This window comes from Struthio camelus, chromosome 20 (genome assembly GCF_040807025.1).
Source record: "Struthio camelus isolate bStrCam1 chromosome 20, bStrCam1.hap1, whole genome shotgun sequence".
Lineage (NCBI taxonomy): Eukaryota > Metazoa > Chordata > Aves > Struthioniformes > Struthionidae > Struthio > Struthio camelus.
In genome coordinates, this window is record NC_090961.1 from 6,975,986 (window position 1) to 6,996,309 (window position 20,324).

The 20,324-nt window shown below is 58.5% G+C and overlaps 2 protein-coding genes across 4 annotated transcripts in view; one reads left to right on the top strand and one right to left on the bottom strand.

Annotated features, from left to right (window-relative positions):
- The first annotated feature begins 777 nt into the window (after positions 1–777).
- Positions 778–3,437, top strand: IER5L (immediate early response 5 like). Its single transcript, XM_068915045.1, has one exon. It carries the CDS (start codon positions 1,135–1,137, stop codon positions 2,128–2,130), a length of 996 nt encoding a protein of 331 aa, XP_068771146.1. The 5' UTR covers positions 778–1,134; the 3' UTR covers positions 2,131–3,437.
- Positions 3,438–14,413: 10,976 nt separating this feature from the next.
- Positions 14,414–20,324, bottom strand: part of PTPA (protein phosphatase 2 phosphatase activator) — a 28,297-nt gene continuing 22,386 nt past the window's right edge. For all 3 annotated transcript variants that reach the window (XM_068915057.1, XM_068915059.1, XM_068915060.1), the window contains one exon: positions 14,414–17,219. In XM_068915057.1, coding sequence (XP_068771158.1) covers positions 17,145–17,219 — 75 coding nt within the window. In that variant the 3' untranslated portion in view covers positions 14,414–17,144. The remainder of the gene's footprint in view (positions 17,220–20,324) is intronic.

The following is a 20,324-nucleotide window of genomic DNA, read 5'->3' on the forward strand; positions in this document are numbered from 1 at the left end:
GGGAGGGACCTGCTGGAGAGCGGGGCCCAGGGGGGCACAGCCAGCAGGGGCTCCCAGGGGTTATTGGGGGGTGCCCAATTAGGGGGAGGGTCGGGGGACAGGGGTGTACCACGGTCACGGTGCTAATGGGGACAGCGGTGACCCCCACAGAGGGGTGCTGGGGCCGGCCCCGAGGGGGGGTCCTTGAGGGGGGCGGAAGGACCCCAGGGGAGGCGGCGGGGCGAGCGCAAGGCGGCCGGCGGGGCGCTGCGCTGCTGCTGCCGCCCTTAGCGGGGCGGGGGCGACATGGAGCCGCCTGCCGCTCACCTGCGCGAGGGGGAGCGGCGCTAAAAGGGAGGACCACCGCCTACCCACCCGCCATCCGCCCCCTCCCCCCGCACCTTTCCAACCGGGGCCCCATTGCACGGCCCGCGGGACCTTGCAAAACCCGCTCCTTCCCCTTGCACTGCCCCCCCGCCGCCCTCCCGAGAAGCAGCCGCGCCGCAGCGCGCCTGGCGGCGTTTGAACGGCACAAAGGACCCGCCTTCCCGCTATTGGCCGCCGCGCCCGCCCGTCACGCCGCCCGCCGCCGCCCCGTTGGCTGCCCGCGCCGGGGGGGGCGGGGCGGGGCCGGCGCGGCGCTATAAAAGGCGGGGGGTGGGCGGGCGGCCGCTCAGTGCCGCTGCACGCCAGGTACCGGCCGGCGGGGCGGGGGAGGGGGGGAGTGGGCGTGGAGGAAGGGGGCGGGGCGCGCGCGCGCAGGGGGCGGGGCGGAGGCGGGGGGCGGCGCGCGGGCGGGCGGGCGCGCGCGGCGCTGGTGGCGGTGCCTGCACGCGCCGTGCCTGCACGGAGCGCAGCAGCAGCAGCAGCAGCAGCAGCGACGAGCAGCAGCAGCCGGAGCTACCGGGGCGCACGGCGATGCCCGCTCTGCTCCGCGCGCTGACCACCCCCTGAAGACACCCCTCTATTTTTTTTTTTCCCCCTCCAGCAACCTCGAGCTCTTCCCCCCCCTCCCCTTTCCCCCTCCCCTCTTTTTCCCCCCCCCCAAACCTTTTTTTTTTTTTTTTCATCCGCCTTTTTGCAACCCTCTCCACCCTCCCCGGCTGGCGTGTGGATGCGGCCCGGGGTGTCTGGCTGCGAGGGTGGCGAGAGCAGATGCTGAGGGGCCGGAGGAGGATGGAGTGCACCCTCGATGCGCAGAGTTTGATCAGTATTTCCCTGCGGAAGATCCACAGCTCCCGCACGCAGCGAGGCGGCATCAAGCTCCACAAGAACCTGCTCGTCTCCTATGTGCTCCGCAACGCCCGGCAGCTCTACCTGAGCGAGCGCTACGCCGAGCTCTACCGCCGCCAGCAGCACTACCCCGACGGCGCGCCGCTCCTGGCCATGCCCGCCGCCTGCCCGCCGCCCGCCGCCGCCCCGCCGGAGCTGGCGGCGCTCCCGCTGCCCGCCGACGCGCAGGACCGCGAGGCGCGGAGCTGCGCGGCCGCGCGGGGCGGCGCGGAGCTGCTGGAGGGGCCCGTGTGCGCGGCGCCCCCGGAGCTGCAGCGAGCGCCCTGCAGAGACTCGTCCCCCGCCTTCTACCGGGCCGCCGGCAGCGCCGGCCCCGGCGGCGGCGGCGGCGGCAGCAGCGCGCCCCCAGGGCTGCTCTACGCCGCCGGCTGTGACTTCGCGAGCGGCGGCGCGCCGCACTGTAGCAGCCGCACCACCGTGCTGGATTTGGACACTCACGTCGTGACCACGGTGGAGAACGGCTACTTGCACCAGGACTGCTGCTCGCAGTGCCCCTGCTGCTGCCAGCCGGCCCCGGGGCTCGCCTCCCCGCCGCCCACGCCGGGCACCAAGCGCAAGTATTACCCGGGGCAGGAGGAAGAGGAGGGGGTGGAGGAAGGGGAGCCGGGGGGAGGCGGGGTGGCGGGCGGCCCCCCCTTCGCCCCGTGCACCAAGCGCGCCCGCTTCGAGGAGTACAGCGCCGAGCACCCGCAGGACTCTTCCAACATCTCCAACTTGATCTCCATCTTCGGCTCCGGTTTCACGGGGCTGGTGAGCCGGCAGCAGGCGGACTCGGAGCAGCCCCTCAACGGGCAGCTGTGCAGCAAGCAGGCGCTGGCGAGCCTGGGAGCCTGGACTCGGGCCATCGTCGCGTTTTAGAGAGGAGCGGGGAGGAGCGGGGCGCGATGCGGGGGACCCCGGCTCCGATGGGGGGACCCTGAGACAAAGGCGGGGGGGGGCTGGGGCGAGAGGGGCGGCTGGGGCGGGGGGTGCGCAGGGGAGGCGGGAGGGCAGAGCCACGCTAGTGTTTTATAAATTGTACAATAAAGAAAACAAAATCTAAGATCTTGGGACTTTATTTTTGCAGAGATGAGAGAGAGAGAGAAAAAAAAAACACACAAAAAAGAAATAAGCAAACACCACCAACAACAAAAACCTGAAGCACCTATTTAAATAATCCTCTTTGTGTCCGCTCGGGGGTTTTCTCTGCTGCGGGGTGCCCGGGGCCGGTGCTGGCGGCCGGGAGCGCCACGTGAGAGCCGGGCCGGGCCCGACGGCGGCACCGGCCCGACCCGGCCCTGCCCGGGGCACCGAGGGCCCGGCCCCCGCCCGCCGCCGCCGGGGTCTTTATTTTTTTATTCCCCTCCCGCAGCTCTTTAACCGGGATCCCTCTATTTTCCCCCCTTTCCCCAGCTCGGCTCCTTTTTTTTTGGGGGGGGGGGGGCGTAGGGCAGTAAAACAGCCTTTCCCGGCTCGCTTTTGTGCGTTTCTTTAGAGAAACGAACAAAACAAAACACAAGAAAGGCAGAAAGGAAAACATTTCAACTTTCCTCCCAGAAGAAACGCGCGCGATGTGGCTGATCCTCCCCACGGCTTGTGCCAGGGTTAAAGCTGCGGGGCTGCGAGAGCTCCCGGCGGGGGGAAGCCGGGCCCGGGGAGGGGGCGAGCCGCCCGCGCCCGCCCCGCTCGGCGGCTGCGACTGCCGCAGGTAACCGTGTCACACTACTCACGTCTCCGGTGTGCTGTGTCGGGTCTCTTTACTTAGTCTTCTTTTCTTTTTTTTTTTTTTATTTTTTTTTCCTCCTTTAAGTTCCACTGTTCTGGTTTCAGCCTTCCAAAAAAAAAAAAAATCATAAAACCAGCATTGTTTGGTCTTGTGAAGAGATCTGTCTCCTGTAGAGTCTTTTGATTTAAAAAAAAAAAGAAAAAAGAAAAACCTTTTGTTGTAAAAAGGTGGGTTTTCTGTTCCCCCCCCCCTTGTTTTTTGCAGCCTGCCCACTCCCAACTTCACGGTATCAGCACTATGTGTAACTGAGGATGCTTTGCCAAACGGTCTGTTGGGTTTTCTTTTTCCTTTTTTCTTTGTTTGTAAGCCTGTATTTTTGTGCATATGGAATTGTATATCACCGGGTAAAACTGTTCAGATTTGTTTAAATTTATAATCTTAATAAAAAGTCAATTATAAAGTTGGCGTGCCCTCGCTTTTCTTGTCATTGCAGCCAGCAGAAGCCCCTCTGCCGAGCCACCGCTTTCTCTCCGCACTGAGGATTTGCAGAGCCGGGGTGACCCCCCCCCGGTCACTCCACCTCAACCCGTGCGCGACCCCCCCCCCCGCCCCCAATAAAACGCCTTTGTCCGTTTTCCCAGCATCCGTCCAGCCCGTTCCTCTCGCTCCCCGCTGGCAGCAGCTAACAAAAGGCTCCAGCTGCGCTCGGAGGTGCCGCGGCGAGTTCCCAGGTGGGACGGCTCGCCCCCGCCCCGCTGGCTCGGGGCTCCGCCGCCGCGCAGGGGCCGCCAGCGACCCCGGGGGCGCGAGGCAGCCGCGCCCGGCCCGGCCCGGCCCCTACCTGCGCGGCCGCGGCCACCTGGGCAGCGCCCGCCTGCGCGCTCGCTCGCTCCACGTCCCCCGATGCGCTCGGGAAGTTTTTTTTTTTTTTCCCTTAAAGTTCGAGTTTGTTATCACTGCTCTGTGCCACTTGGTGGTGCGTGTTGGGCTTTTTTTTTTTTTGGTCTTTTTTTTTTTTTTCCTTCCTCCTCCTTTCCTTTAAACCAAATGAATGAATGCAATGAAAGCTCCTGACCCACCTACAGGCTGACCTTAGAATGGGAGATTTTTTTTTATTTTATTATTATTTTTTTTTAATCCCGTGCAAAAAGCTCGCAGTTTTTCAGCACTCGCTGCAAACCCGACAGCTGGTGCTGCTCCCCTCCTCTCCGCACCTCCCCAGCCAGCACCTCCAGGCTCTCTCCGCCTAGATCAACACACAAAAAAAAAAAAAAAAGCCTCCCCAGCCCTCCCGTCCGCGCATCACCGGGGAAACGCAACCTTTCCCTCTTCTAAGAGAAACGGCCAAAAAAAAAAAAAAAACCAAACCGATTGACGGGCAGCGGGGCAGCAGCGCGTTACAGCGAGGAGGCAGCACCACCGCGCGTCACGCAAAAGCAAGCTAAAGCCCGGGGCGCTATTGCAAGCCGGGCAGCCGGGGGCGCGCTCCCCGCCCAGCGCTGCACGGTCCTGGGCGCTGCGGGCCGGGCCGGGCCGGGCCGAGCCGGGTCCCCGCGGGAGCCAGCGCCCACGGCGCCCCCTAGCGCCCGCCGCGGGAGCCGCATCCCGGCCGGGGCCGGGGGCGCGGGGCGCTGCGGGGGGGACCCGGGAGTGGCCCCCCCCCGGCTTGCTGAGAGCACCGGGCAGGGGAGGCAGAGCCCCTGGGGCCCCTCCGTCCCTTTCGCCCCGCGGGGTGACTCCCCCCACTTTTTGGGGGGCTGCCCCGCTGCCGTGGGGCAGCTGCCCCATCGTCCGCCCCCGAAACAACGCCGCTGCTGCACGCCCGAGTGCAGCCGGGGTCCACGAACGGAGCCCGGGGCCGCTGGCCCCTCACCGGGCTGCACCCCGACAGGAGCAGGGCAGGCCCGTGGCAGCCCTGGGGGGCGGCTGGGCCTCAGCCCAAGGGAAAAAAAACAGGAAAAAAAACCCATAAAACACAAAACCAAACAAAAATCACCCCACAAAAAATCATACCCCACCCACCCGGGGGGAGCTGGTCTCGCCAGCACCCACTGCTCTCCCGCAGGAGGCCTCCGGGCTCCCTGCTCCGAGCACGGGCACCCGCAGGGTGCTCCCCGAGGGCACCCCCCAACCTCGCCGCGCATCCCGCCACCCACCCCGGGGCTCGCAGCAGCCGGACGGGGGACCCCAGGCAGCGGGGTGGCGGAGCCGGGGCCTCCCGTGCACACAGCGCGGGCCGCGAAACGGCAGCGGCAAGCGCTTGCGGCAGGGGGCTAAGCGCGAGGCCGTCCTGGGGGAGCCCACGGGTCTCGCAGGCCCCCCACAAGGCGTTGCGCTCTCCTCTACTGCAGCCCTCCCGCGTCTCAGAGCCGCCACGCAGCCTCCCTTCGGGCGCTGGGAAAAAAGGCATTTTGCACAGCACCCTTTCCCCGCGGCGCTCACCCGGGACCCATTCACCCCACGGCAGAAGCTCTTCCCGGCCCCCCTCCGCAGAGCTCGGGCAGCGCGTACCCTCCTCAAAAAACCACCTCTGCTCCCCTCCACCCGCCAACCCTCGGCACGACCAGCCCGGACCCCAGCGCTCTGCACAAAGCTGCCGTCCCGAAACCTGCCCTCTCCAGGGGGGCACCAGCCCTCTCCGCCGCTCGGGGCGAGAGCGCCTGGCAGCGACTTGCAAAGACCAGAGCTGCCCGAGACGCCTCTCCGTTAGCAGTCACCACGCGGGGTGGGCGAGACGGGGCGCGTACGTCACGGGGACACGAGTGAAAATCCGTGGCGCCGAGAGACACGAGAAGATCCCGCAGCTCCGCGGAGCCGCAGAGACTCAGCCCCGCGCTGCTTTATTTATTTTTAACCCCCCAGTACATGACATTTCTCCTCTTGAGAAGGCGGCGGCGGTGGCGGCCGGCGGCCCCACCGCACGGTCTCGCTCCTGCCAGCGAGCGGAGCCGGGAAACCGGCCTCTTATCTGCATATGCATACGCACCTGATAAATTAATCATGATGTCAGGAGCACTGAGCCTGGAAGGGAGGTGACGGGCGAAGGTTGCACCCCCAGCCCGCGCCCCTTCCCGGACCGGCTCGCGCTCCCTTCGCCCGCGGCCGGCCAGCGCTCCCACCCGGAGCGGGCGCCAGAAGACGCTGCACAGAGGGGCTGGAGCTCGGGAAGGGCCCGAAGCCCGGCTGGGCCTGCCGCCCGCCGCACACGCTCCTCTCCTTCGCCAGCGTCGCCCCGTCCCAGAGCCGAACCGGCGACGGTGGCATGGGGGGGGCGGCCACGCGCCCCGAGCCCCAGCACCCTCCTGATCGCAGCAACTTGAAGTTTGGCTGGTGCAAAACCACAGCGCCGGCCAGGAGCGGCTCTGGGGAGAGCAGGGCAGCCGGGGGGGCAGCCGGCTTCCCCAGCTGCCCCGGGCCGGGCCGGCGGAGCGGGGAACAGCCCTCCCCGGGGCCGCTGCCCGCCCCGGGGGAAACACAGAGCAGCAAACCGCGCCAGGACTCAGCTGCCACCGCGAGGCAGCTGTGGCCTCCCCTTCCCCTGCCAAACGCTGGCCACCGGCCGGCTCGAGTTCGGGCTCCTCCTCCGGGTCCCTTCGGTTTCGGGAGATGCCGCCTCCGGGCACGCCTGCCCTGCCGCGGGACGCTCCATCAAACCCGGCCGGAGCGGAGGGACCGCGCCGGCGGGCGTCCCCGCCGCGTCCCCGCGGACTCGCTCCCCCTCGGGGGCGACTCGCCGCCTTGCAGGAGCGCTCCGAGGCGTTAGCGGGGGCCGGGCTCCAGCGCGTAGGGCCAGAGTCCCCACGCGCTCACTGGTCACCGCGCAAAAGCTCTTTGGAGGCCCCGACTGCCCGCGGGGGGGAGGCGGGGGGAGCCCGAGGGTGCAGAGGCAGGAGTTCAGCCCAAGCCTCGGGATGCGGCTGCACCCACCCCGCTTTCCTTGGGGTTGGGGGGGGGGGTCGCCCCCAACGGAGCGGGCAGAAAGGACGGAAAACGGCCGGGAGCTGCCAGCGGACGTCCTTGCTGCCGCGCCAGCGGGCTCCACGGGTCCCCGCGCACCGCCAGGGACCAGGACGGCCTCGCGACGGGCAACCGAGCCCCTCCCGGCCGCCGGCGCGGCTCGGCCCACCGGCACCCAGCTCCCGCCGGCCCCAGGCGCCGGACGGAGCCGCCCCGCGTCGCCCCACGCCAGACCGCTCCGCGCTTGAGCTGGGGAGACGGGAGGGAACGAGCAAAACGTGTATTTTGGGAGCCGGGCGCCCTGGCAGGCGCTTGGACCGCTCCCACGCGGACGCCGGCACGGGAGCTACGGGGGCCGCAGCAGCTCGGTGGAGAGGCCGCGCCGGTTAGCGGGGCGTTTAGTATGTCAGGTTTGGTCTCGGGCTGGGTAATTAGCATCTGAGCGGTAATTATTCACATTTGGCCTTTCTATAGCCTGCCTATAGGTTTGATGATCGATGCGGCTGCTCGAGTTAAGCCTTCGCCGGCTGCGTGAGCGCCAACAGGAGGCTGCGGCGCGCCGGAAGGTGTTTTCGGTTATATCCAGCGGCAGAGAGATTACGACAGAGAAAGCGGAGTAAAACACGTTTTGCCCACCAGAAACGGACGCTACCCCTCAAGCGGCCATCTCAGGAGGACGCCGCCGCCCGCGAGGACGCGGGAGGGTCGCGGCGCCGCCAGCCCCGAGCGGCGGAGCGCTGCCCAGGCGATGCCTTCGCCCGGTGCTCCGGGGGCCGGACGCGGACGGCACGCTGCCCGCGGCCAAGCGGAGCCGGGCGGCGGGGAGGCGACGTGCCCCGGTAACACGCTGAGCTGTCAGCGGAGGCCAGACCCCCCCGGCTGCGTTTTCACCACCGAAGCCGACGTAGAGGGTCTCCAAGAAGGACCTCCCATCCCCATCTGCCGGGAAACCCGAAAGCCCAGCCGCTCGCGGCTCCGTCACCGGGGCTGGCGCAGCTCAGCCGCCCCACAGCCGCGGCGGGGAGGGGGCTTACCTGCCTCTCCTCGGCTGCGCTGGGGTCCTGCGGCACGGTCGCAGAGACCCTTCGGGCCGGGCGCTTCTTCAGCGCCTCGTCAGGGCAAAAGGCGTTTCCGTTTGACCGAGTCTTCAGGCTTTCCGTGCTGAGCAAGGAGGAAGGGCACAAGCTTTGCCCAGGACCTGCCCGATGCCAAACTGCCCTTTTTGCTCACCGGTAAAGGCGCACCGAGGTCATCCTGGCCGGAAGGAGCCGGCGAAGCCCCGGAGGGAGGACGGAGGCCGCCCAAGGCACGCGGGGAGCCTCTGCTCGAAGCAGGAGCTGGGAGAGACGTTCCCCCACGCTGCCTCGTAGCAAAGGGCAGGTGCCCTCCCAGGGGAAAGCGCTGATTGCTGGCTGCCGGCCCCAGGATCAGGCCAGCTGGGCAGAGCGAGCTGCCCCACACCTGGGGGCATTAACACCGCATTAACTCTGCACGTGCTGCTGGAGCCCCACCACCGTCTGGCCGGAGGAAGGAGATGGGATTTCTGCACCAGTTGCCCCCAGGTGTTGCCGTGAAATGTCCCTGCTCCTCCATACCCATCTCCGGCTGCTTGTACGGGACGGAAGATGTCCCTTCCGCGTCGCCAGCAGGCCACGCTGGGACGGGAGGCCTGGGGCCGGCAAGGGAGGAGCGTGGCGAAGGAGAGAGCGCTTTCTCCCGGCTCTGAGCGGTGCCAAACTTGCGCGGGCTCATATGTATGCAGGCGGCATGGGAGCGCGGCGCCTGCACCGTGCCCCCTGCTCCCGGCTTTCTGATGTGGGAAACGGGGACGGTGGCTGCAGAGAGAACAGAGAGGCACTTCTGAAGTCAATCCCGACCGACTCCGCTTTTTCTTCCTAACCAGGGTAAAGCTAGAGTCGCATCCTTTAAGGCCGGGGGTGGAAAGCTAATGGCCACTTCATGGTCCGTCTGGGGCTGAGCCCCGCAGGCGATGGGGCTGGGCAGGCCTGCCCCTTGCTCCACAAATAGTTGCACAGTTTCTCATTTTGGGGGACTGATTTTTTTTAAACTACCTACAAAGCATTGCTTTTTTCCCCCCTTTTCCTCTCTGAAATGAGGCTTTTGCATTGGAACGTGCGAATAGCTGCTTTTTGTCTCTTTTTCCCCAGGTTTTAGCACATGACAGTGGATGTTGATGTGCACAGAATCTTGAAACTGGAAACGGGGAAGGTTCTGCTTTGAAAGACGACCGTTTGCTCGCAAAATCGCCTATTTTCAAGCTCCCCAACGTCCCTCCCTGCTGAAATCCTGCACAATTTTTTCCTCCTCTTTGCAAAGCCTACCCAGTGCCCTGCACCGCTCCAGCTTTTGTTTTTCCCGTGCTCCCTAGTGAGCCTGAACAAAACAAGCACCAGCTCATGTGCTTCCCTTCTGCTCGCTTCTCCTCCTCTCCACCGCTGCCTGCAGCGGTGGTGATGCGCAGCCCGCTGCCGCCCCGGGACCCCACGCGGAGCTGCAGTGCCACCCGCCCGCCGCGGTGCAGGGTGCTGTACGGCCACCGCGAGAGCCTGCGCCTTCTCCCAGCCCCCCGTTTGCAAGGGGGGCAGCTGGGCGCAGGCGCTCGGGGTAGCCGGGGCGGGAGCTCGCCGCTCAGAGCCCCGGGAACGGCTTTGCAGAAGCCTGTTGTTATGTTTGTTTTGGTGCTGGAGAGCAAAAGCCCCAAGTACACGTGTTACGAGAGGGTGTCCCCTGCAAGAGCCCTGCGCCCGTGTGAGGGACAGGAAAGCGGCACTTTGCAGGCAGCTTCCAGAAGGACGTGGGTCGGGATGCGGGAAGACCTCGTGCAGGGAACTGGCACGTTCCCTGCTCCCCCAAAAGCCTGGTGGGCTCACCGGGCTGGGGACCCACCACCCGCACTCGGCTTCACGGCTGGCTCCTCTCTTGGATGTTGTCCTCCCAGGAAAGGCCATGCTTGTGCTCTCCGCAGCACCACACGTATCCCGGCTCGTCCGCTCCGTCTCGAACCAGAAGGCCAGAACAGTTAAAAAGACCAAAAGACACCCCATGCTCTGCTGTTTGCTGGGCTCATTCCCACAGCTTAGTGACAAGAAGAGATGAGGGAAGAGGGCTCAGCCTTCGGTTTGTCCCCCCCGAAGCAACAGACAGACTAACTCAGCCTAACGTAGTTTAAGGAGCGCTTTCGTGGACAGCTTCTTCAGCCAGGCTGGCCATTGTCTGACGGTTTAGGCAACACCTCTGGCATATACCTTGGCTCAGGATCTGTTGACTCTGGAAAATCCCCAGGTTTTGGAGCACTTGTACGAAAAAAAGCAGCTCTGGGGTCATCCAGGCTCCTCCTGGTCAGTCTGTGAACCGCTGAGCCCCCGTGCTCTGCTCCAGCGTGAGGAAGAAACCACGGCGCCAGCTAAGCAGCATCAGTGGCTCCCGCAGCGGTGCTTCCAAGGGGACGCCCTCGCGGCAGGCTTGCTGCTTTACTTGCCGCGCTGTCCTCCAACACCGGCGGGCAGCGATCGGAGCGTCCCGGAGATGCACGGTTGGGGCAGGGGGATGATGGCACAGCTGAAGGCTGACAGCTCTGGTGAGAGCAGCCCGTGGAAACGCTGCATGACAGAGGAACCTTTTCCCCCCAACCCAGAGCTCAAATTTGTCGATTTTTGGTATCTGTAGGCTGCAATAACCAGGGAGGGACCTGCTACCAGGCTGGGCTGAGCTGAAACGCGAGTAGGTGCTGTCGATCCAGGGGGGCAGTGCAACGTGCAGAAAGCCCAGCTAACGCTGCACCACCTCCCTGGCTTCTATTTCACTTATGTATTTAAAGCACCTCACGCGTGGATTTACAAAGCAGGACAGCGCCTTTATTCTTGGTCTGCTGGTGGGAAACTGAGGCAGCATCCTTCGTTAAGGTTACAGTGGGGGTCTGTGATAAGAGCAGCAAATCAAACCCGCGTCCTCTGAATCTGTCCAAAACACTGGGCAGCTCTATCGTGTACATATAGTTTATGGTTGACTCCATCCCCAGGGAATCAGCTCCCTTCCTCCACCTTTAATCACAAAAATTAGTAGGTCTGAGGTATTTTGGAGGAGCTGGGGTGGGGGGGGTCTCTTGTGCTGGCAAAGTGCAATACTCGATGACGCTAACCCCAAATTCTCTGTGACACAGATACCCTGGCAATTATAAAATACTTCCAAGCTCGCTCCATAAACCCCTTTGCTGTTGCTATTAGTATGCATTAACATTTTATTGGTGTTACAGGATGAAACATCCAGTCTTGCAGCTCCAGTGGGCTTGGGGATTTCCAGCATCCTGCAATATGTATCCGTGCAGAGGAAATTAAAATGTGGATGGATCAGCAAGATACAGTCAAATCCTCTACAGTAATTTGGAGAAGACTAAACTCTGGTGCTAGTGGAGCATATTCCAAGCTATCTAATAGAGAGCTGATGATCTCTGTAACAGCCTTTTTGTAACTTTCATTCTTGCCTATAAGGGAATTTTTTCAAAGGGGATATGTAATACCTAAACTAATATTTTTAAAGGTATATGCTCTGAACACAAAAAAGGAAGGCACTTCACAGAACATGCACTTCCAGGGATCAGCTAGTACCCAATAAAAGAATATATAGAATATGTAACTGGAATTTCTTTATAACCACCATACCAGTCAATTTTATAGACTAGCCATTACAGGACACATTGACTCTTAGGAACATTGGAATAGTTTGCCCCTTTAGCAATAGCGTATCATATATTTCTCTTAGCAATATTACCATTTCTAGCTGAAATCCAAAGTGTTGTGTCTACATTAAGGCTGTGAAAGTGCAGTGCTGGTGAAGCTTATTAACTCTGCATGCACAAAGCGGCCTAAAGCTATGCAACCATTCCCCAAATTGGGCTTCAACACCTTAGACCTCACGGTCTCCAAAAAGGCAGTTTCCACACACAAAATTGGGAGGAATTCACGTAAAAAGAGATAATTTGGTATCTTGACTTTTGCTTTACAATCTGCTTGGGTTTATTTCTCCCAGGTATCTTAGAAACGTAAGAACTGATAAGGAACTGCTTCTCTGCTTTCTCTCCTTCCTCCCTTTATGGACTCAGCAAATCCTTGAGCACATCCTTAATCCATTTTTATAAAAGGAAGTGAGTATTTGCCCAGCAGGACTTAACAACGCACTTAAGTGCCCTGCTGAATCAGGGCCCCAAACTGCTGTTCCTGCGGGAGACCCCTCGCGTTTCCACGGGTTTGCACGCACTGAGCATCTCAAATTGTAATGAGGGATTTTGATGTTATTTATTATCCATGTTACAGTTGCAACTGGGAACATGGGGAGTGACTTGTTCCAATTTTAGCAACAACTGTATTGACATGCTGTGTACAGCCAGCCAATGTGGACATTCCCAAGCCTAGTCTTTTTATAGCAACCCAAAGCACCTACTCCACCCCCTCAAAAGCCTTTTCTAACCTCGGGGCCTGCTCTCAGCATTGTGCTCTTCCCAGCGAGAATAGCTCCAAGTTGAAGACGCTTGTCATGTTTCAGCCTAAATCCTACCTGACCTGGATGCAGCCCTTTTTCAATTTAGCTAATCCCAGTTTGGCACAGTTTTTGCAAGATCGGTACCAGGTGAAGACAAGACTGTTCCCAGGATACTCAAGGAGCTTGCCTAGATGGCACTGGGAAGTTTGCTGAGCGTTCATCTACCGCAGGGGAAACTGTACCTGTGACATAAAAGGTCCGAGATCTCTCCTCTTCGCTATTAGAGCATGAAATGACCTCTGAAAGCCCTGCCAAATTCCGCGTCTTGGCCTGGACAGTTCTTCGTCACAGCAGCGATGGGACCCCCACGTGCTTCTCAATTGTGGAAGATTCACATTGACGTGTTCACAGTGGGAGAGTTCAGAGTCAGTTAGGGGAGTAGTTGTCTGTACTGCTAAGTCCATCATCTCTCACCCTGCCCGTTTCTGGCTCTCTCCTGTGCCGTTTCCTCACTGAAGGCAGCGAGTCAGCGTAGTTGGAGAGACGCAGTGCCATCTCTGCCGTCGTTGTCACCGCTCCTTCCTCGGTCTGCATGCCCTTCCCATGGCTGGTGAGCCCCATCCTCTTCCAAGCATTTTACCACTTCCACTTTCCAGAGTGGATTAGACCCAGCTTTTGTGCTCGCTGAAGTAGCCAGCTGCTGCCAGCCCAAGTGCCTATTGTGTGGTTCTGTACCAAGTTCCTTGGGGTATGAAGTATGTCTTTGTCCTGAAAATTGCCAACTAGGATCTCGCTACTCAACAAACCCTGCTCTTGCAGTGGAGATGTCTTTGTTTATTTAATAGCAGAAACCCAGCGCTACGTAATGGAATTCAGCCACACACCAGGGACAAGTTAATACAGCAACAATAGCACGAAATGGTTCTGAGTTTTCATTCTTTTACTACCATCACTGCACAAGGATGCTTCTCTTAACTCTTACTTCATTTATCACTCGCTGTCACAAATGATCATTTGCAAAGGGCTGCTATGAGAGAAACAGAGGAAGGTTGAGGGCGATTTGCGAAACGCACCCTGCACAAAGGGAGCGCGCGGCAGCTGCTAGATGGACCCTCTCATGAACTGGCCAAAGCGTTCTCAACTCCAAAGAGTCCAGTTCTGAAAACTGTGTTTGAAAACCTGGATTGGCTGGGAGAGAAGACGGTGAGAAACCGACTACATCATGTCTGCTTCCCCTTCACTAGTGTGTCACGCTCACCAAGGGACACCTTCAAGACAAATTCAAGTACCTTCAAGGAAAACATCTGCAATCCAAGATGACATTTACTGCTCATCAACCAGCCCTCCAGTCTGCTGCTGCTTTTAGCAACGCACACTCACAGTTGGCCTACATGGAAGGAAAGGATGTAACCTAGTGACAAGAAAGCTAGCATTTGTTAGACACTTCTACTGATCCCGAGAAGATCCAGGTACAATTTTCAGTATAACTCCAGCAAAATTGCTGAGCTAAACTGGTGCTAGAAGTCCTGAGTCAGCACCTACAACAGAACAGGAAAAACATCTCAAGAAGAAGAGTTCCAGTTCTCATCTTGCCCCAGAAACACGGCTCAGACATCCTTTGGTTTTGAGAGTGCCCGATCTTCAAGAGATATTTGCTGGCCTAGGAGCAGGCTTCACACATCACCCACCTGCCAGATCCAAGCTGTGAAAGAGGGAGATTGGCCATACCAAAGAAGTGAAATAAATAAAACATTATATGACAGTAAGAAACAGACCTAGCAAGGATACAAGGATAGACTGAAGCTACTTGCTTCGTGCAGTTAAATAACAAGTCAATTTTCGTGCCAGCAAAAGATCAACTACCAACATGGCAAGTGCCTCAGGAAAGCTTATCCCCCCTGCCAAAGGCTATAGCCACCAGCTTCGCTCCCAAAGGGCCCCAAAGTGGGAGCAAAGCGCAGGCCAAGAGACACCAACACAGTCACCGGTGCAAAACAGAGATTTTAATTAAAACCACAATGTCGGAGGTGGGGGAGTGCTGCTTTAGACATCGAGCAGCCCTGGGTGCTGCTACATGTGTGGACCCACTGGGAGAGGAGCACAGCCCTGCAGGCCAGCAGTGGACGCTGGCGGGAGTCAGAAGAACGGAAGCAGCCCACTGCCACGCTACAGGGGGCAGATCCCAAGCGGGTTGATACAAATCAAACAAGAATTAACTGCTTAAGGTCCAAAAATCCCTAATGGGACAAACGTGCAAACTCAGGCAAGCAAGAAACAGAGCTCCACGTGAACCTCTTCCCCACCTCCTGCACAGGTCCCAAGCCCAGGGACACACCCCCCACTGGGTGCAGCCGCAGTGGAAGGAAACACCTCCCTACCTTTTTCTGGTGCCCTGTTTCACATTCTGGGTGTCCCTCCCAGCATCTAGGAAGTGCACGTCAACATTTCCATCCACCTTTTCACATGGAAGCCCCATTTCCATAAAATTACTGAGAGATGCGTTCACAGCCCCTGGGCAGCTTTGAGAAACATAGGCTTTGGCTCAGCCAGTGCCGGCAGATGCTGTACAGCCATTTGCAGCCGGGTGGCACTTGCCAAAAGCCACCAGCAGAGAGAGGGGAGGCAGCTCGAGAAGCCCGAGTTCCCTGCTCCAGGTTGTGGCTGCTGAACAGCTCCACCAGAAATGGACTCCTCAGGCCCCAACCAGCAAACCAGCAGCACTCCCAGAGTGGATTTATTGGGAAAGCTGAGTTGACAAACACATCCCATTAAAGATTTAGGAGTAAAGACTTAACTTGAGTCTCCTTCACTTTCATTTAAAATGCAGTTTTATAAAGTTGCTTCAGATAGTAGAAAGATCTTGCCACTGTCCCACACAGATGACAGACAGCCCAGGGCCAAGCAATGGAGCAGACAGGGAAGGAGCAGTGCTGGAAAGCTCTGCTTTAGCTCTATGGACACCTGCATTTCACTGCCTCTTAATTTAGACGCTTTTCTTGTTCTCCCTCCCCAGAGCATCTGTGAGAACCTTTATAAGAGGGAGCAGCTAGGTCTGGTAACAAGAAAATTGTAAACAAAGAGAAACGCAAACAGGCTTTTTCTTCCAAAAAGTAACAGCAAAGCAGCGCAGCAGCGAAAGCTGAGCAGCCTGGCTGGAGGCAGCACCACCACCCTCTCTGCGGCCTGGGGCAATGCCAGGGAAAGGATCCAGGCTGTCCCCAACACCCAGCAAACACTGGGCCAGAGCCCTCTCCCCTGCACACCCAGCATGGGAATCCCAAAGGGAAACAGCCCCCCTCCTGCCAGAAACTTGTAGAGCACCTTGGTCAGACACGCGGACACAATAGCTCCTCTTGAACACCACCAACTGCTTCTGCCCTCCTAGCACTAGTGTCAATATGGTCTGGATCATGTCCCCATTCATTCACCTGCCTTCTGGATGCTGCTGCTGGTGGCACTGGACCTGTGGTCCCTCTGTCTGAGGTCCAGCATGGCAGCACCAGCAGGCAATGAGGGAGGGAGGGAAAGAGATTTCTCCAGGTGTAAATCACCGTCCTGGGCTATTTATGTGCTTTGTTACCAGCACACTTATATAAATATACTTAATGCTGCATGCTTGCCCCCATGCTGCCTTTGCTCTGGGGATGCTCTGTAAAAGGGCTGGGGAACATGCTGCTTCGTGGGAAAATCCCTTCGCTATGGGGCTGTCGCTACGATTTATGACCAAGCGGTAGCAGCCACAGTCCCCTCGCGCCATTGAGGCCAGCCCAGCCGCAGGGCAGCAAAGCACCGAGAAGGAAAGGGGCAGTGCAGAGGGCGGGTTGGACCCAGCTGATCCCTAAACAGCAATGAATGAACGTGTGAGGTTTTGTGCCCATTAACTACAGAGGGGAGGGAGTCTGAGCAGGCTCCGCTCAAGCTGTGCCTTTGCATTGCCGTTCCCACAGAGCCGGGGACCTCTGGGGACCTTGGCTCCAGTTACGGAGGAGCCAGTTCAGACCCCCGCGGCCCACAAGGCTCCTAGCTTCACCCTAGAGAAGAGGCGGTGGTGTGAAAGGAAGACTCAGGAAACCTTGCAGGTGGAGGGAGGGGGAAGATGGCTTTCTTTACCCAGAATAAGAGAGAGATATCACCCTGGGCTTCCAGCAAGCCACAGACCTTCCCTACAACTTCCTTTACCCTTTTAAGAACACCCTGTGCAAGCCAAGGCGGCTGCATGCAGACACGTGCAGGCTCACACCTCACCCCTCACAGTGGTTTCCCAAACCAAACAGCAACAGGAAACTTCAGTGAAATTCAAACGGGAAATTGCAGTTACCACTGCCCAACACATACACACGTGCCTTCCTCCCCTCCCCACCCCCTTCCTCCCGGGAAGGAAGGCAGAGGGCCTTCCCCGCAAGGCAGCCCCTACTCAAACCCTGTTTGCATGCCCAGACCCGTAGACAGCAGCCCCGCTGCCGCAGCAGAGCGGAGAAGCACAGCCCTGGCTTGGTCGCTTGCGAGAGATCCCCGTGGCGGGGACGTGCAGGAGGAGCCGCTCTCGGTCCCATCTCCCGTGCAAGGCCAACAAGCGCTTTGGATTTGTGGTTGCCGATGAGGATGCGCAGGAATGAATGGGCTGTGCGACGGGCGAGGTGATGAGGAGGGGGTGAGGGGAGGAGGAAGAGCACCGCGCTATGCCTCCGCTGCCTCGACTCCTCCCGCGGCCTCGTTAGGACGTCACAGGCTGGATGGGGAGCAGGCTGCCGAACTTAAAGTGCTGGATCACAGGAAACTTCTCCAAGCACTGCAGGAGGAGAGATAAAGAGGGGTGAATTCAGGAGACATTTCCACCTTAAACACGCAGTCAGAGTACATCCTGCCTCCAAGGTCAGGAGGCAGCAAGCACAGGACAGCTCGGCTCAGCTTTAGGCAGAGCAGCGGCTTGCGTGGGGGATCAAACTGATGTCTCTCACCACCAGCTTCCATCAGGCTCTTGAGCCCAGTAATGCTTTGTATCCCCATCCCCTTCCAGCCTTTCGCTTGCTGAAATTCAGTCCTGGAGCATGAGCAGAGGAGATATGTTTACGTCAGCCACTTCTCATTGTAAACTTTAGCTGATCTCTTTGAAGAGCTTCACCCTACACACCCCTTGAGAACGGCAGAAACCCCCTTGGGAAAAGACTCTCCTTCCCCAGGATGGTGCCCACGCTCTGGGTTTGAGGCATCATGTTGCAGCCATGAAGCACTGCCCAAATTGTGTTCTAGACTCTCAAGTCTCTGATAAAGAAACACTAGTGATTTGGCGGCCATAGTTTAAGACAGGATCTGCCTTCCCAGCTATCCTTCACTCCTGAAACTCCCACCCCTGTTGCAGAGTCAGGATAGAGGGAGCGTGGACCACAGATCAAACGCTTATGTCCGCTATAAGGCAGCTGAGCTCAGAGCTGCTTTCTCCAGGGATTTCAGCTACGACAGGGCTCTGCACCAGAAGAGCCAGGCTCTGAGCATACATCCCCTCCTGCGCGCCTTTCCATCAGGGCAGGAAGGCCAGTGACTACGGTCTGTAAGCACATCAAAGTTTGCCAGAACATGACTGGCAGAGCCCTTCAAGTTCTGTTTTTTGGATCATTGCAGATTCAGATTGCCCAAAACCCATACAGAGCCTAGAACAGCCTATCCAGGCTCAGCTCCAGACACACAAACTTCAGCAACGTGCATATGTCAATCAATTATCTACATCTCACTAACAGCACCTACTTTAGCAGCGAGACCTTGTGCTAAACAAGAGGGTCGTAGATCACTTCACCGTGCTGCAATGGGGACTCATCTACAAGGGCCCTGAAGGCACAGCTAACAGGATTGCGGCCACCTTCTCACCGCCTCCCTAGACGACACAGTATGACGGGGAGAAAAGAAACACAAGTGCTCTGCATCTTGGGAGGAGAGCCTTTCCCCTGAGCCAGCTGAGGCATGGACCTGCTTATGGGAGTCCTATTCTAGAGGAGATATGAAGTACAAGCAATCAAAGCACAGCAGCTACCTGTAAGAAAAATAATTCATCGGAGTCCATCTAGTCCCAGCAAGCCCTTGGCACAAGCAGCATCTGCCAAGAGCCAGGATGGGACAGGATGGGACACAGCAGACTCCCTGCTGCACTGGGCGGGCACCTCCAGTCCCCCACTGGCTGCAGCTCCAGCCACAGGAAGGTGTCAGGGCCACACCAGCTTCTGCCCGTAACCAACAGCCTCCTGGGCAGGCTCTGCAGATGAGCTACACAGCCCGTTCCTCCAGGCACTTCTTTCAAAGCACCATTCCTTCATACTGAAGAGAGGCAAGAGCCACCTATTAGCCACAACACTCCTTTCCACAGGGAAGAGCCTCGCACCCTCCACAAAGCCGAGCTGGACCCGCTGCAGGGGGAAGACCCTAGCAAGTGCCAAGACACTGGCTCCAAGGATGGGGAGGACCTGGTGTGCTGTGGACAGCCCTTCTCCCCAATGCAGGGCACAGCCACGGGCAGGCAGTTTGCCCACGTGCTGGCGTCAGAGGGAAGCAGCGGGATTTGCGCTCAGAAGCCCAGGCCCGTGGCGTTCCAGTTCGAGCCAGAGGTCAGGCAACTTCCAGCACAACTGAACTGCTTGCAAGCATTCTGGAGTCAAAACAAGTTTGGTGATGGAGAAAGCATAGCATGGCTGCACCCCTTCCTGAGCTATGTAGAGAAAGAGCTACGTAGAAAACCTCCAGGGCAAGGCATCAAAAAGAAGGAAGTCCCATACCCACTAGGGCACATCACCTTCAAAGCTTCCCAGTGCACGGGCAGAGCATCCACCATCTCCCAGCACAACCACTGTTAGAGGAACCCTCAGAGGATGCAGTGTTGGAACACAGTGGCAGGAAGGAAGGATGGGGAGAAATGAATATTTGAGATATTGACAGCTAGAAACGGCATCCCAACTAGCTCCAAGAAGTCCCATGGAAGGCTGGACTGGTTTGGGCTCCTAACGAAACATCTGTACCACCACTGGGAAGAACTGGTATCCATTCCAGCAAACACATTGATGGCGCAAGAAGAGACAAAGAGAGAAACTTCTCCTCCTATATCCAGCAGGACTAGCACAAATTTACTGGATTATTAGAGGTGCCAAGAAACAGGATCCTTCTCCCATCACCTGTAGGTGAAACTGATGCATCACTAACTTGATGCATCTGGAGGGGAAAGGCTTATTCTTTTCTCCTCGTCATTCCTATTCTGCTGAAAGCAGAGGACTCAACTGGGGAGCTAGATTCAAGCATCAAGTCCAACCTTTAAAGACGGAACTGGGCCTAGATTAGCTACAATGGAAAGTATTTCTTGTCTGACTGCAACAGAGAAGGAAAGGTCAGGAGACTCAGAAGCAGGCTCAGGGGAAAACATCAAGGCTACTGCTTTAACCACACTCCATTCTGTCGACTTCTTCGCTTGCCTTTGACGGAGAGAATAAGAAAAGCCCTTGCACTTCCAAAGGAACTCTTCTTCGCCCATTGTATTTACATTATAAATAGACACATACGAGATTTCATAAACATACAGAGCAGAGCATACATTGTCTTCAATCTACTGCCCATCCACAGACCTTGCAGCAAGCAGCCTCGGTGCCTGGATCCAGACAAGAGCTCCTAGTCAGTCACACGGACTCACCCGGGCTTTGCATTGGCTGCCTAAAGTCATCCCACTGAGGGGACAGAGAAGAGACAAAGTGGCCGGACTGCTTTTTAAACAAACCAAGCCTGGGAACTGCCCCACTTCTACCAAGTGAGAGCTGATTGCAAGCAAACATTCGATTTCTCCTGGACAGCTTCTACTGAGTGACCCCTTTGCCCTGATGGCTCCACTCAAGCCTGGTCACAGTCGGCACCATCAGGCCCCAAA

Coding starts and splice junctions, on each gene's coding strand:
- IER5L (XM_068915045.1), top strand. CDS start 1,135: ATGCTGAGGGGCCGGAGGAGGATGGAGTGCACCCTCGATGCGCAGAGT.